The 16,779-nt window shown below is 35.5% G+C and overlaps 1 protein-coding gene across 5 annotated transcripts in view; it reads right to left on the reverse strand.

The window, feature by feature from the left end:
* Window positions 1–3,708: 3,708 nt before the first annotated feature.
* ZNF608 (zinc finger protein 608) overlaps window positions 3,709–16,779 on the reverse strand; it is a 233,840-nt gene continuing 220,769 nt past the window's right edge. For 4 of the 5 annotated variants that reach the window (XM_069088160.1, XM_069088159.1, XM_069088156.1 and 1 more), the window contains 7 exons: window positions 15,263–15,350; window positions 12,411–14,859; window positions 10,282–10,699; window positions 9,542–9,714; window positions 8,120–8,273; window positions 5,198–5,279; window positions 3,709–4,663 (listed from right to left, as the gene is read on the reverse strand). In XM_069088160.1, the coding sequence (XP_068944261.1) occupies window positions 4,657–4,663; window positions 5,198–5,279; window positions 8,120–8,273; window positions 9,542–9,714; window positions 10,282–10,699; window positions 12,411–14,859; window positions 15,263–15,350 (3,371 nt within the window). In that variant the 3' untranslated portion in view covers window positions 3,709–4,656. Of the gene's footprint in view, window positions 4,664–5,193; window positions 5,280–8,119; window positions 8,274–9,541; window positions 9,715–10,281; window positions 10,700–12,410; window positions 14,860–15,262; window positions 15,351–16,779 lie in introns of those variants that run through there. The other variant, XM_069088158.1, reaches the window with a different exon arrangement.

The following is a 16,779-nucleotide window of genomic DNA, read 5'->3' on the forward strand; positions in this document are numbered from 1 at the left end:
ATTCAGTAGGTATAGATATATAAATATTCAGTCAGTAGACTTTCTTTCATTTTATGAACAATTCAACAATTAAGGGGTTGTCCCATCCAAATACAAAAGTTTAGCAACTATTAAACAATGAAAATTCATTTTTTCCCTTAACAAAGAAGACATTAATATATGAACTTACCAGTGAAACAATAATGCATTTTTTTCAAATACATCAAAATACATCACAAGAACTGATATAAATACTGGCAATTTTTTAAAAAATTTATTTATTTCTGTTATGGAGGGGAGGAGGTAGGGCAGTTGGGGTTAGGTGATTTGCCCAAGGTCCCATGGCTAGTTTTTGTGTTAAGTGTCTGAGGCTGGATTTGAACTCAAGTCTTCCTGACAATATTCTGTTGGTTGGTGCTCTATTCACTGCGACACCTAGCTGCCCTCAAATACTGGTAATTTTTAAAGCAATAATCAGGAGGTCATGATATTTTCCCATAAGTAGTAAGCAAACATTTATTAAGTACCTACACTGTGCTAAGGCAGGAGACACAAAGAAAAGTCTCTGCCCTGATGGAGCTTACAGTCTAATGAGAAGATAATAATATGAGGAAAAAAATCCAAAACTACATACAAACATATCCTGGATGAATTGGAGATAACCTTACAGGGAAAGCACTAGCATTAAGGAGGATTAGGAAAGGCTTCTTCAAATAAGACTTCTAGCAGGAAAAGAGGAGATGAGAAGAGTGAGTGAGCATTTAAAGGATGAGGGACAGTCAGTGAAAATGCACAAATCTGGCAGAAATATTGCTTTATTGGAGGTCAGTGTTATTGGATTTTAAAATATGTGGAGGGGGCTAAAGTGTAAGAAAACTGGAAACACGGGAAGGGGACGAATTATGACAGGCTTCAGAAGCCAACCAGAGGAGTTTATATTTGATCTTGGAGGTAACAGAGAGTCACTGAAATTTAGTGAATCAGGGATGACATGGGCCACCCCACTCCTGTGGACCAGAGGACAAGTTTACTTTACATAGGAAAGCATGTTGAAATTGAAAAAGGAAGACCATAAGATAGCTAATGGAGAGCAAATATAAAAAGAAATGGCCCCTTAAGATCCAGACTTTATCAAGCAGTCTGGCAGCTTCCCTATTGCTTTCCCATAGCTGTTTTATATTCTTTTAAAAAGCAAGTATAAAAGGAGTGTCTCATAGTCCCAATCCCAATTAATGTAACTAATGCTCCTTTGAGTTATAGAACCAATCAATAGATTAAATGTGTTAACTAGGTGTGAACAGAACCTGGACACCTCTAATGAATGAATCAGTCAAACAAACATATAAACGCTGGGTGCAAACAACCTAGTGAATAAAGCTGAAAATAGGTGAAGTGTTTTAAGTTTTTGGATGAAATCGGATGACTGAAACGTACTGATATTACTTGTGCTAAAGAAGAGTCTGCCTCAGACTATGATGCTGTTAGTTCAGGTTTGAAGTTGGGATGAAATAAAGCATACTCATAGTTCATTCAACAGTTAACAAAAGGAGGTTTATTAATCCATAACATCAAAAGGACACTCCCGCTTGGGGAATCTGGTTAGCAGGACAGATTGTGGTGACCTGCTCAAATTCAGTGTCTGCTAATTTTGAAGGGCCCCAGCTCCACAGTGTGGGAGCCTTTATAAGTCCAAAGGCAACCAGGAAGGCATGATATGACCAAGGCTACCAGGAAGCTGGGTCAAGGAAGTCACACCCTCCCCCAATCAATCAAGTCCAGGAAAAGATGTCACCTTTCAGGGTAAAACTAGCCAATTTCATGTTATGAGGGAAGGAGGGAACCCTGGTAGATATTGGTTCTATCACAAGTTGAAAATAGACACACTAATGGGCCTATGTATATCAAAGAAGGGAATTCTGAAGGGGATATTTTTAGAAACTGCTTTGTGAGTTAAGTTTTTGCAAGGATTTGGAGAGGCAGATAGATCCCTTACATCCACTGCAGCAGGCAACAAAGTGGGGGAGGGTGCCAGGGGCCAAGAAGCAGTGTCACACTTCACCCCACCTTGATCAAGGAAAACTTTGTGGCCTTGGAAAGGTGAGAATATTTGGACTTCCCATAAGCAAATGTAGAAATGTCCCTTGGACAGCAGCAACTGATGGCAAAGTTTGCTTCAGAAGCTGAGGACAAACTGGATACCTCAAGAATAATTTCATGAGGACTGCAAGAAGGGAGAAAAAGACTTGTATCTAACCAGAAGTTGCAAATTAACGATGCCTTTGCCACATACATTCTCTAAGTTGGAGTCCACTTTCCCTTAGACTTTGTATATATTTGTGGGAGAGTATATCACAAACTTTTGGAGGAAATGTTTTCAACAACTATTTTTGTAAATACCACTAACAGAAAATTAAGTCTAGCTGGCTAATTGATATCAACTGGATAATAAAAGGACAACACACCTGTGTGGACTTGTCAGTGAGAGTACTTGAAAATCACTCCCAAAGCTTCAGGGTTACCCTTAGAATCCTGAGGGAAGCAGCAGTTGCCTTCTAAGGACCGCACCTGTTCCAAGTGGAAGTTGGGAAAGTAGCCCTGGCAGGAGTGCTACACTGAGTGAACTTGGAAATGCTTCTTCACCAGCTCTAATACATATGACATGCAAACATGGAATGTTGAGTGTGTGAAAAAGCAGAAAATCCCTAAATGAAAATCCTAGCACCTTAACACACACACACACACACACACACACACACACACACCAAACGTTGCATTAAAATTTTCCTGGAAACTGAGAAGTACAAGTGTCTAAAAACATTTGTAATCATTCATACAGAAAAATAAAAAAAAACTTTACAGTTAGAATGAATTCCAGATATAACCTCATTCATACCCTTATTTGACAGATGAGGAAAACAAAGCACAGAAATACGTAAATTACTTGTTCAAGGGTCACATAAGTTGTCAATCATGGAAACTGATCTAGGTGAGGCCTTCTTAAACTTTTTCCACTCAATACCCCATTAGTAAGTCTTATAAACTAAGTTTAAGATGTGCTGATCTAGGACTCCTGAATCCTGGTACTCTTTCTACTAGATTATATTCCCACTCCAGAATGTTACTATTACAAATGTGTTATATAACTTAAATGAAATTTCAGAATCAAATCAGTACTTTATTTTAACAGTTATAAATAATATTCTTCCATAATTTTTCCTTGAACTTTTAGCTATATTCCCCACACCCTTTGGATAAATGGAATTTTACTATGTATAGAAACATTCTTATTTCACAATAAATCCCATTCACCTTTTATAAATAAATTGTAGTACAGCCAGTTTTTAGAAACTAGCTACATATTATCAAAAACATCCATTCACTAGTTTAATAACATCTGTTAAAATAATAGGTTAGTGATAGATAAAAATTAATAGGTCAGTGACTGGAATTTTCAGTTTTCAATCAGCTACTTCTGCTATCATATACACATAGCCTAAAAAGTATCACTAAGTAACTACCAAATTGTAGAGAATACCTTATTTGAATATGTAAGTTTCAAATTGTGTTGCAATATAACTATATATTGTGCACTCTATTAATCATCCCAGCAAGCATTTTTCTAGAGTAAGTTATGAGATACAGTGTTATGTAATTGAGGTATGGAAGCTTGAGACCTTTGAAAATCTGGTCCATGATGTCCACCAGGAATATAAAACAGACACAAAAACATTTAAAAAAAAACAACTTTTTTTTAATTCTGATTGCCAAATTATTTAAGGCATGTATAAAAAAAGCATTCAATATACATTTTACACAAAATAAACTAAATTACAGCATAAAACAGGTAACCAGGCAATGGTATTAAAGTCTCTTTTCTAAAACTGGATAATTGTAAACGTTAAAAAAAAGACCGTGGGACCATTCAAGTAATAGAACAATCACAGATGTCTTCTGATATGCAGGCTATTGGGTTATTTGCCATTCAATATTTTAAATGGATGTTTCATTATTCATAGATGCTCGTTATTTCCCCATTTAAAATCTATACATTATGTACAACACAGTTTTTGTGGTACTGGCAACCCTATGCCTTCCAAAAGTATATTTTCCACCATACACAATTACAATGAAACAGTGAATACAGTAACATTTCACACTGATGCATCTTAACAGGAGCCACCAAATAGACATCTAAATTGTATGAAAGTGTCAACATCACAGTTAGTCCTTCTGAGAGGCTTGTGGAAATATCTTAAGAGTATGCAAGGCTCAGGCACACTGATACATAACATTATTTATAATTTAAAAGCAAAAGGAAAAGAAAACAGCCTTTTGTGGCTAATACTTTTCAACATGACAAAATCACTTTTTTCCTTTATTTGTGTGGCTTGCAATTGGAAGCAGACCCTGTATATTTGAGCCTGGTTACTGATATAAAAAGCAAAGAATATACATATATAACACATATATATGTATGTATATATATATATATATAAAAAGAAGTTTAATTACAGCAACATTTGTTACTCTGTGATAAAATCTGCAATTTACAAAAATGAAATGACTGCTTTTTGCCTGCCATTAAGGCATTTCAAATTAACACCATGGAACTGATGTCTCTAATAAAGCGCTTCCCCATGTGATCCAATCACATGACAGTGTACATTTCCAATCTTTTCACTCTCTGCAAAAGAAAACAAGGAACCTTAAAAAAAATCCTTTTTTCATAATTAACATTGAAAACTATGAAACTGAAGAGCTCGCTTTAATGTATTAATTCTTTGGATTACTCCAAGAAAATATTTGAAATAAAAAAGTAAAACATAAAGTTTATCACACAATGTAATGTAAAATTCAATCATTTTATTTTTATTTTTAACCTGTAATTGAATGAAACTAAAAATATATTTAGATTTATATTTTTCTTTAGCATTACCAATATAAATCTCCTGTTTTTACAACTTTAAATGTTAAAACAAGTTTAAGCAAGAGGAGTGAGGAGACTTTAAGAATGCTAGAAAACTCCTGGTACAAGGATATATATGTTCTAAATAGGGAAAATAGATGCCACACAATCGACATAAAGTAAAAAAATAAAAATTACAGTTTAGAAAGAAACTGACTTTCAAGTTTAAAAAAGCCTATCATTAGCTTTCTTTCTTCCCTATTAAGATGTCTCTTTCCTTAAAAAGTAATTCAAAATTCACAGGATATTTACCTTCTCTGTGCAGGAAACATACCAGATGCAGAAGCCTGAGCAGCCACCTGCTGAGTAGCCACAAGGGCAGCAGAGGTTAACCCTAATTGATAAAAAAAAAAAAAATAGAGAAAGAGGTCCTGTTTCTGTGGCTTTTAGAAAGACAATCTAGGTACAGACTTTCATGTTGTATCAGTACTTTATCCTTTCATAAACAAATGCATAAAATGTCTCCTACAACAAAGACAAAGAACAAGATGCCTAGTCTGACTAATATCTTTTACTGGATATACTGAGTTTTCCTTCCTTACTAGCCAGTTTAACAGAACCTAGCATTCCATCTCATGCTCCTTTCTGAATCTTGACACTGTATAATGCTAAAAGGCTTGCATGCATTATAGAATACAAAACCCAGTAGAAATAAAAAGTATTAGATAAGAAGAGGAAACAAAAGTCTTATTGTATTGCAGAACCAACATAGTCATCTATTTGGGTAGGATATAACTTTTCCCAATAATGAAGAATAATACAGTCTATAAGGTACATGAAGTCACTAAACCATATTTAGAAAGAGTAATGGCTTTTATCTAAAAAAGCTAGATTTCTCACAAGCTCTTTTTTACGGGAAGCTAAGGTGCTAATCTAGGAGGAAACATTTTAATTCTGTCAGAATATGATATCACAAAAAAATGTGACCAAATTGAAGCGAAGACAGAAAAAATTCATTCATCTTTTATATGTCTTTTATTTTTGTACACTTTGTTCTTATGAACATGGGCTATTTTAGAAATTATAGATGTAACATCCTTGATATGGACAAAAAAGATGATCTGCTTTGAGTTAGACTAGTAGTAATAAAACAGAAGCTGCATAAATAAGGATAATCCCTTACAATTGTATAAAGTCTTTCCATGCAAAAAAAAAAATCAGTATTTTTTTTGAGATAACAAATACTTCCCAACACCAAAACTTCCAACGAGGTATATGCCCCCCAAATGGGTAAGCAAAACCATCTAAAAGAGCAGGGGATTCTTAACTTTTGTGCATGTGTCATGTACCACTTCTTGGTTTATGGACCCCTTCTCAGAATAATTGAGTTTTTAAAGGTCATAATTGAAATAAATGTTAAATATCAATTAAAAATTAGTGAAAATAAAGATATATTTTCCCCGTCTAAATTCATGGATTACTATGTATTACAGGGTTTTATTGTTATTCAGTCATTTTTTTAGTTATGTCCAACTCTTTGTGAAGCGATCTGGTGCTTTCTTGGCAAAGATAATGGAGTGGTTTGGCATTTCCTTCTCTAGCTCATTTTCTAGATGAGGCAAACAGGATTACCTGATTTACCCAGGGTCACACTGCTAGTAAGTGTTGGAGGATAGATTTGAACTCATAAAAATTAATCTTCCAGGCACACTATCCATTGTCCAAGCCAGTTGCAAAAAGCACAAACCCTTCTAATAGAGTGTTTGAGACTCATAAGTTACTTTTTCTCCCTTAGTAGTTTACCTAACATTAAAAGAAAAGTCCAGTAGTGAGGACATCCCAGGCATACGGATGTCTGTCAGAGTATGTAGTCAAAGACTGATTATCTGTCTTGTCAGAAGAATAGCAAAAAGGCTAGTCACTGGATTGTAGATTATATGGAGAGAAGTAAGGTATAAGAAAACTGAAAAAGTAGGAAAAGGCCAGATCACGAAGGGCTTTAAAAGCCAAGCAGAGGAGTTTACATTTGATCCTGGAGGTAATAGGGACCCACTGGACTTTAATGAATAGAAGAATGATATGACTGGACCTGCGCTTTAGAAAGATGACTTTAGCAACTGAATAAGGCATGGACTGGAGTGGGGAGAGACTTGAGGCAGAAATACCAATCAGAAGGCTATTGCAATAGTTCAGGATTGAAAGGATAGAGGTCTGAACCAGGGTGGTAGTAGCATCAGATAAGCGAAGTGGGAAGAGACAGTTATGAAAGCATTTAGGAATTTAGATTGGGTAGGGGAGGAGGGTGAGAAAGTGAAGAGTATGAGGGTGATACCTAGGTTTTGAGAAGAGGTTATGGGGAGGATAATGGTTCCCTTGATAATAATAGAATTGTTAGGAAGACAGTAAGGTTTTTGGGGAAAAGTAACAGTTTCTGTTTAGTACTGTCTTTATTTATATTGTTTTAAATAACTGTATATGTTATTCTTTTGTATAGTCTTAGACTTTTCAAAATGCCATTATACCCATTGTTTCATTTTTATACTCAGACTAGTCAGGTATGTAGAAAGTTAAGAGGCAAAATGGAAAAACTCTACAATGTAGGACATAGTGATAGCCATCATGTTACTAACTTTTTATCTTCCCTAGAAAAGTAGATTGTACTTAGTAGGCATTTATTTAATGTTAAGTTTTATTAAAAGAATGAGTGAATAAATCCTATCTCCCTAAATCTATCTTAACATATACTCGTGTCAATTCCATATTAAAATATGTTTCTCTGTTCAACCCTTCTGCTCAATGGATCAGATCTGAGGTCTTGAGGACCTTAATAAGTAAGAAGTATTGATTCTGAAAGTAGTAAGAGTTGTATCTAATTATTTATCTATTAATACTTTTACAGAAAGCAATTTCAATGAATCTCTGGGAAAATATACTCATCCAAGTGTTATCATCATCAATTTTTCCTTCTAGTTTTCCTATAGCAATCTGAATGCTAGTATTCTGTAGCTGGACCACCACCCTCACTCACTCTGTGGTGACATTAGTTTGCTGATAACATAAAACAGTGAAAATCAGCTGGAATCCAACTCTAATCTGAACAGACTACATAGATATAAGATAATTTTTCTAACAAAACAATCTTTCCACTGTTACATTAAATTTATGATACAAAAGTTGTATCAAAAGATTACAAAAGGAAATAATAAAAAAGAGACTGACAAAAGAACTACTGACCTTGAAAGGGGTCATACTGACCCGGTATTAATGGATAGCCCATTCCAACATGTGTATGATGATGAGTGTGAAGATGACGTTGGCTGAAGGGGGAGTGACGATCTCGTTCTCTCTCTGCTTCTCGCTCACGTTCAGCTACAGCCTTTTCTATAGGCTATCATGAGAAAGTGAGAGAAAAAAAAAGATGACAAAGGTATTTTTCTAAAAACTTTTCATATAGCAATGGTAGAAAAACTTTTGCTCCTGTTAATACTGTAGAAGTAATAAGTAGATAGATGCAGAATTTAGGATTATTTCTTGAAGACAAAAAAATGACACTAATTTTGTTTATTGTATGTCTTTCCTTATCATTCTAATGACTATTCTTGAATGCAATTGCAACATGGTCTATCTATTCAACAAGTCAAGATGGGTAAAATTACTTTTATTTTAGCACTGGCCCTTAAACAACCAAATATCAACCTTGTTTTACATATTATAAAAAATGAAGGTAAGGAAATAAATAATTTGCACAAATTTATATAGAAATTTTCAGAAAACACAGACTAATATTTAAGAATACTCTCTAACTTCCCATGCCCAACTAGGTAGCATAAATGTTTACTCAAGATGTAATTAATGTAACTAACAGAAAGTAGGAAATTATAGGAATCTATTTATCCCCATGCATCTGTAGTTACTATATTATATAAAAGCATCTAACTGGATTCTACCAGAGCTCCCTCTCTCCCTTACATGTGGAAATGAAGACAGTTCTTAAAAACTGTTTTGGGGTCAAGTTTTCTGACTATGCTCATGCATTTTTTAATTGGCATTAACTTACATAAAATCATAAGGACCAGCTCTATCATATTTAATTACCTATGTGACCTTTTGAAAATCACTTCACTTACCTGAACCTCACTTTCCTCATCTGTAAATAAGTTAGCCTAGATGGCCTCTTTAGGTCACTTTCAGTTCTAAATCTATGGTCCTATATATCTTGGCACTAAAATAAATAAAGGCAATTTAAGTTTAAGATACTTTGCTAAGACAAGTATATCAAAGAAATGCCTACAAAGCCCAGCAACTTCCTTTCAGATTCCCTTGTGTGTGTGCACACATATGCATGAAGGTATGTTTTTGGAAGCTATTGCTTCCAAATTGGGCTCTATGAATTTCAGTTTTCACATGAAAACCTTAACCTAGTATTTTTTTAAATAAAATCATGAAATCCTGTTATGGTACATGTCCTTCCCCCCTCCTAATGTGAAAAAAAGCATTTTTGTTTAGAAGAAAGCATTCTTTATGTATTAATATAAAAAAAAAATCTTTAATTCAAAGTTGGACTCCACAACCATTTATATTTTGAAACTCTTTTCTGCTTTGTCCTCTTTTCCCCCAAAACACAGCATTCTAAAATAACAAAAAAAGGCAGCTTACAGCAGGGGACTTGCTGCGGTACTGGTTGGCATGCTGCTGAAGCAAATCCAATGCTTTAGATTCAGCGGCTGCTTTCGTGCTGATGCTAGGGCTGGTATTGACTTTTTCCGCCTCTTCTCTCCCTGACATCTTCCCATAAACAGGATAATGAAATCCTGGAGAGAGATAGGCCCCTGCAGGTAAACAACAAATGCCACATCAAGTTACTGGCTGCCTTTTTATTCTCCTTTTGAACATCTGAGTTACACTGATTTGGGATGGAGTTAGAAATTATTGTATAGGGTTTACATTAAAAATGGGACATATCTTCATTTACTTGTATCTCAATTTTTCCCCCAGTTAATTCATCCTGATGAATGGAGGTTATAAACAGAGTTAAGTTTATAGTCATTTCATACATTTATGTGTTTTCTTAAGTGAAAGGAATAGTAACTATAACAGTTCTGACAGTAAGTGCTTAGAAAATTTTTATAGGCAATAAAATATCTGTCAGTCCAACAGTAATAGCCGACTGTCAGAGACTGTGGAAACTAGAGTCAGGAACTCTTGACAGTTCATAAAAAGAGGATCTTGCATTGAATCAGTTTCATCTGTGAAACTATAACATAAAATCAAGAAAAATAAGTGTCATTTAAGAAGTTCCTAATTTATCCTAAAATTTTAAAAGCTAACAATGGAACAGAACTTTCACGCATACAGTTAAACATGAAAATTTTTCTCTTAGGATACAATTCACTTACCGGGATAGCTGTGCATTAGGACAGGAGAGACAGCCCTGTAAGCAGGATGATTGGGATCATACATCTGTGGATAAGGATAAGCATGTAAATACTGTATGTATGACTGATGTTGACTCATTGGAGAGGAGACAGCCACTCTGGCTCCTCGTGAGTCCTTCCAGTTGACAGGAGTCTTTCGATCATCATTTTTTATCTTGTTCTCTTCCAGTGACTGAGAATCAGAATGCTTGGCTTCTTTGGGTTCCTCTTTGATACTTGTTAATGACACAGGAAGGCCAGGTATCATACTCTCTTTATTAGGTGTTTTTGTTGGGCTATCCTCTTTTAACTTTTTTTCTCTATCAAGCTCTTCTGACTTTTGCTGATCGAGGTATTTAGACTGGTATACATAATGGTGCCATGTCCTTGAATCTGGATCCTGACCAAAAAAAACAAACAAACAAACACAGGGATGTCTAAAGTTAGTTTCAGAAAGGTTCATCAGAATGTGATTGCTCATGTTGCAGCACAGCATATGTTTTCCTTTTACCATATACATTTCACATAAGTTTTAATTAGGGCTATTTCTTTATTCAAATATGAGCTAATAACAGTAAATTAGCCATCATTGTGAATATTAGCATCATTTAAGCAAAAATTTAAAGGTTTCTTATTTCATTTCTTCTTTATCTTATTGGAACTGAGATTTAATATGCTAATGTATATATTAATGTAGTTCAGTTTATACCAAAATCCTAACAACAACAAGATTTCAAATTATGACAAATATTTTTTCAATCAAAAAACCTAACATAAAACAAAAAAGTTATCTGCCATCTTATGGAGATATTTTTTTTTGTTTTTACAACAAAAATGAAGTATCTTTCTAGAAAAAAAATTTTAATAGCATTTTTCAAGCAAAAGCTAGTAATGACACATAAGCGGTCAAGAAAATCCTTGAGGAAATCTTAAGGAAGAATATTAAATTCCAACTAAAGCTGAATCTATACTCAATAGAAGAGGAAATTGATGTGATGAAAAGTTAGTTGTTCTCATTCAGTGAAGACCATTTCTAAAACTCCTTGGGATTAAGGAAAAAAAAATTATAATACAAAAAGGAACCTTAAGACCATCAAATCCAATTCATTGTACAAATGAGTAAATTAAGATCTAGACTTTTGTAAAGTCACACAACTAGTCTGTGGAAGAGAAGACCAAGAAACCAGTTCCCTCCTTCCCCCCGCCCCCGTTCCCCCTCCCATTCAATACTCTCTCCACCATACTGATGGCAAAGATTTGAAAAAATAAGAACATTATTAATCACAGGGCTTCCTTAATAAGCTACCATGAATGAAAATGCTTTGGTTATTTATATATAATTCCACAACATACGCTTATATAATTGAAGTTTCATGACCATTTTTCAAATTTTAGTGGATCTGTTTTCAGAAATGATCAATAATTTGGCCTTGAGAAAATCTGAAAAGGTCAGTCAGAGAGACCCACTTCTCTATCCATTTTAGCTTTTGTGAACTTGATTATACAGTAATATGTGGAACATTTTAAATATAACAAAAATAAAAAAAAGTTGGGGTCCAGGTACCAAACCGTAGAAATTACATCGTTAGATCCCTGCATGATCTTAAAAAAAATAAGGGAAAGGATATACAGGGGGCAAAGCCTACCAATTCCCAGTAAATGGTAGTAGAAATTATGAATTTAAAAGATCAAACATTTGGTCATCTAGTACAAGTCCCTTGCTTTACAAATAAGAAAAATGAGGCCCAAAAAGACTACATGACTTGCTTCTGGTCACAAAGAATGACTGGGCAGGTACTAGAATCCAAGTGTCAAGTACCACACCAGAGTTATAGAAGAAAATTTTATATCATGTGACTCATAAATTTCTTTTAAATTTAAAGGACCTCAGAGATCCTCTAATAAAAATACATGATATAAAAATGTCAATATACTTTTTATAGAACTAAAAGGATTTCAGAGATTCATCTAATATATATATGTATATATATATATATAATATTAAAAACATTTAAAAATGCTTTTTAAGGAGAAAATTAAGGATGGGGAATCAGATCAAGCCTAGAAATGAACAATTCTCAGATTGCTCTCTATGTCTAGGGCCATCTTACTTGTTTAAATCTTGTGGTTGGATCTACACCTGTCTGCTTCATGGAATCCATGACAGATTTCATTTCTACAGCCTCCTTAATAAGCTGGTGGTTTTCCATCTGCTTAGCTTTGAAGCTGTCGGACTGAAGCTGCTGCTGGTGATTGGACAGAATCTGTGATTTACCTGTCTCGTCAGTTTTATTAGGCAATGCTGGACCAAGTTTAGTATTGTTTTTGTTAGGCTCTGGAGTAGTAGGAGCTTTAGAGATGGTGGCAGATGGGATATTTTTCTGTTTACTGTCTTCCTTGCCCAGTTCTTTCAAAGGGAGTTCATTTTTTCTCTCACAGTCTCTTCCGGTTTGAGCCATTTTCTGTTCTATCAACCTCTGGTCCTCATAATATTTCTCATACTGCTGTCTGTAAGCAGGATTAGTGGCTATTAAGGACTTCTGGTCCATATAGAGGCCATAAGCATACTGTCCATAATAAAGTGATTGGGCAAGTGCAGGATGTCTTTGAGTTATTACTGACTGATGTTGAGGTGGTAAATTAGAACTGTTTTCCATTTTCTTAGAATCTAATGGTTCTGCCTTGTCTTTTCTTTCCATTTCTTCTTCAGACTCCTTTTTGATCTTCATTCCCTGTGTGTAACTACTGTTCCCAGCTGCAGGGGTGCTGACTTGGCCTGAGTGCATATAACTTGGAGAATAATAAGTATCGTAGCCATGGAAATAGGGAGAATGGGGCTCTTTTACTTGGGATGATTGTGCTGTAGCTGAAGAATGCCCTTTTACAACACTTTCCTTACTAGAAATGATATCTGAAGGTGAACTGGCCTTTGACCTCATGCCCTCTGACCTGCTGTCAGAACCACCATCATCAGCAGCATCAGATATATCAGAATAAGCAGGACTATTTGTTTTAGTAGCTGAACTTTCTGCCCCATTCTGTGTCAACACATGCAATGGTGGCATAGGAGACTGTCCATTCACCAAAGGGTTACATTCCATTCTGGAAGCACTCCCTATAGAAGGGCTGGGCGCATTGTCTGTGAAAGTGTAAACCTTATCAGCTTCAGCTTTAATACTTGCCATCCTGCTCTCTTGAGATTCTGACAGACCATTAGCTAGCACTTCATTCTTGCTGAGATGGTCCTTTAAAAAATGTCCAGATAGATCTTTCGCAGACCCCTTTGTGTCCTCAAGCTTTCCAAGCTTCACATCCATTTTAGGGCTTCCTGATTCTTTGCTTTCTTTATCTTTTACCTTTCTCTTTTCCTTTTTCTTTTTGTCTTTGAGTGATGTGAGAGCTGGGTTTATAGTGCTTGGCTCTCCCATAATTGTGGGCTTTGGTTGAATAGGTTTTAACGGAGGACTCTTTGGTGTAGCCTGAACAACAGTGGTTGTGAGTGAGGGTAATCCTGATATTGACCCTGTAGTGGTAGTTGTAAAGGCTGCAGTAGGAATAGCTATCAATTGGGGAGGAGTAGGAGCTGGGGCAGGAGCAATGGGCCTGGCAGTTTTAAGTTTTGAAATGTTTTTGTCCACTTTGCAACTGTTAGCTTTTTTGCTCTTATCTTTGTCTCCTGAATTTTTCTTGTCTATTAGGCCCTCTGCTTCCAATTTAGGCATTTCAGTAGCCAAACGGCTATCTGTTACTGAGCAGTTATCCAAGGTGGCTGACATATTAGAGATCACTGGGAGGTTACTGAGTTCATTGTTAATGCCCTTCTTTTTGCCAGAATTCTTGCCAGCTTTAGAACTGATCATTGAACTTGGGCCATTATTAATCAATTCTTTTTTGCCCTTGGGCGTCCCAGGGGTGTTTACCGAGCTAGGGGATGTTGGTGCTTTCAGTGGATCAAATGTTGATATATTTGTGCTTGGCTCATTAAATTGAGATACCATGGTACTCAATGCTTCCTCACAATCCGAAATTTTGTCCTCACTCTCAGGCTCAAATTCCAGTTTGCTTTCTGGGTCTAAGTGTGCATGCGCCTGGTGGTACCGCAGTCCATTAATGTGCTTGTACTTTTTGTTACAATTTGGGTGTGGACAATCAATTAATACTGGAGAAGAGCAACCTTGGTCCAAAAAAGGAGTTTCTGGTTTCCCCTGAGGGGTGGTTGGAGTGCTTCTGGAATTAGTACGCACACGCTTTCCAGACTTATTGTCCTCTGAACTGGAATTCAAATCCAGTTCCATAGGAGGCTTATTTTTTCTCTTATTGGTTGAAGAAGGACTGGCTTTGACATCTTCAACTGCACAGTTTGGAGGTGTCCTGCGTCCACTTGAGTTAAGGTTACCCCTCCTCCCTTTTCCATTAGCACCACCTCTGTTCTTATTCTGTAGCCCTCTAACTTCTGCAAAGCTAGCATCATTTCCTGGTACAGTTGCTGCAGACCTTGCTCGCTTCCCTCTTCCTCGACCTCCTCTCATCTCCAGATCACTTGTTGGTGACTCACAAAACCTAGGCAAGTGAGAGCGACAAAAGTGAAAATTAGGTAACGTAAAGAAGGTACATATTGTACCTCCAGTGTTTGAATCACAAGGGCAGCCCATTTATTCCACTGGTAATTTCACCAGCCGGGGTAGAGTCTGCCACCAAAAACATTTATTCTTTCAGAAAATTAAGTAAAAAGCATCTGAAGTAATCTCAAATTCAACTTAAATGTGCATAGTATGGAAAAGCATTAAATAACAGGGATAAGGTGCAGAGAAATTTCAACAGCAATGCTTTTAACATGTGTGCAGAATTATTCATTTCTCTTCTTCCTGGTTTCAAATTAATATTAATTTGCCTAGAGTTTCCTTTTAGGAAGGAAAAGGGAAAAGGAAAAAAAAGAGTATTTAAATAAATTGTTTCCAGTTACCTTGGGGGTGCCCAATCATGCTTTGTGCAATCCAGCAGTGTGCCCACATAGGTCTTATTCCGCCATGTGACATTTACCACTAAGACACCTGTAGTTGGGGGAGGAAAGTAGAATTATCACAGTTGGTACAAAACTCTTGTTTTCATTTTTAATTGATTTTTATGAACACAGTCCTATTCTCATTTGCTTTTAAAAGGCTATGATTTTAAAAGGCCACACTTCCTCATCTTTGGTTTCAATAACCTCAACTTAAAGCCCACAGGAAATTATCAGAGAGAGAGAGAATAATACAGAATAAGACAGAATGTGTGAAAGTGTAATCATATCTCTCTGCAGACAGAAGGTAATCATTTTTGCCATGTCCTGCTATAAAACAGCAACATTCACCTCTTAATTTTTCTATTACATTTAATTGCTCTCTTTTGGCAGTCAGCCAACATAAACTGAGTGCCAGTTACCAGTGTTTAAATCAGGAAACTGAAAGTAATGTGCTTTTTTTCCTCTCCAATCAATAAAATAAAATATTTTATTCCTCCCTCCCCCTAAAAAGTACACAGATGCATAAAAGTATGGGAAAGTAGCCACCCAGATTAGGTCCAAAAGCATTCAATGATCAATGTTCACTTTCAACAAAGTGCTCTTTAATTTTAAAATTAACACTTTCTCTGAGAGAACAATGAATCCAAACTGAGGTGAGTTTTTCACAACAGCTTTGCTTTCAGGATTATTCCAGTGCCTGTCACAGAGGATTTAAAAAAAATAAATATTACCCCACCCCAAGCCTCTCCCTATGCCATTTCCTATGAACTATTCTGTTTTCACCAACTCTGCCTTACAGATGATTTAATTTAGTGCTGCATCTGTGAACTGCTAAACTTGACTGCTTGCCAAATATTACAGGGAAGCATAAAATACATGATAGAACAAAAAAAAAATTATACTTTCAAGTCTATTCTAAAACAACCCGATTTTTGAGCTAATAGTGAGAATAAGAACTGTGGTTTTTTAAAATTTAAGTGTTTAAGTATTCATTGTTTTCTATAGATGGCTTCCACTTAAAAACCTTACTCTATTTGGTTTACTTAATAGTGTTAAATCTATGATTTTTCATCTGTTGGAAATAGCAGTATCAAGGTAACTTAAGCTTACAAAGCAGGTCATCACATAACTAGAGGAAAGATTTCTTTAAAAAAAATTATCAAAGTAGAATTGAAAATTGTTTCCCAAAATAACTGTATTGCTATTACTTAGGGAACAGCGGGATTCTATTCACTCTAACAAGTCTAGCAGACAAAATGATAATAAAAAACAAAACTTTCTTCAATCACAGTTGAGGCGATTGGATTTCCTTTAGGAAATAAAAGATCCAACAATATTAAGTTAATATTGAGATCAGAATCTACAATTGAGTATTTAGTCAGAATTTGCACAATGTAATCTAGTTGGTGGAAACAATATTTCATCATTTTAGGATCTACACACACACACACACACACACACACACACACACACACACA

This window comes from Petaurus breviceps, unplaced genomic scaffold (genome assembly GCF_028583685.1).
Source record: "Petaurus breviceps papuanus isolate PSGF00001 unplaced genomic scaffold, PetGlider_PUasm1.0 184, whole genome shotgun sequence".
Taxonomy (NCBI): Eukaryota; Metazoa; Chordata; class Mammalia; order Diprotodontia; family Petauridae; genus Petaurus; species Petaurus breviceps.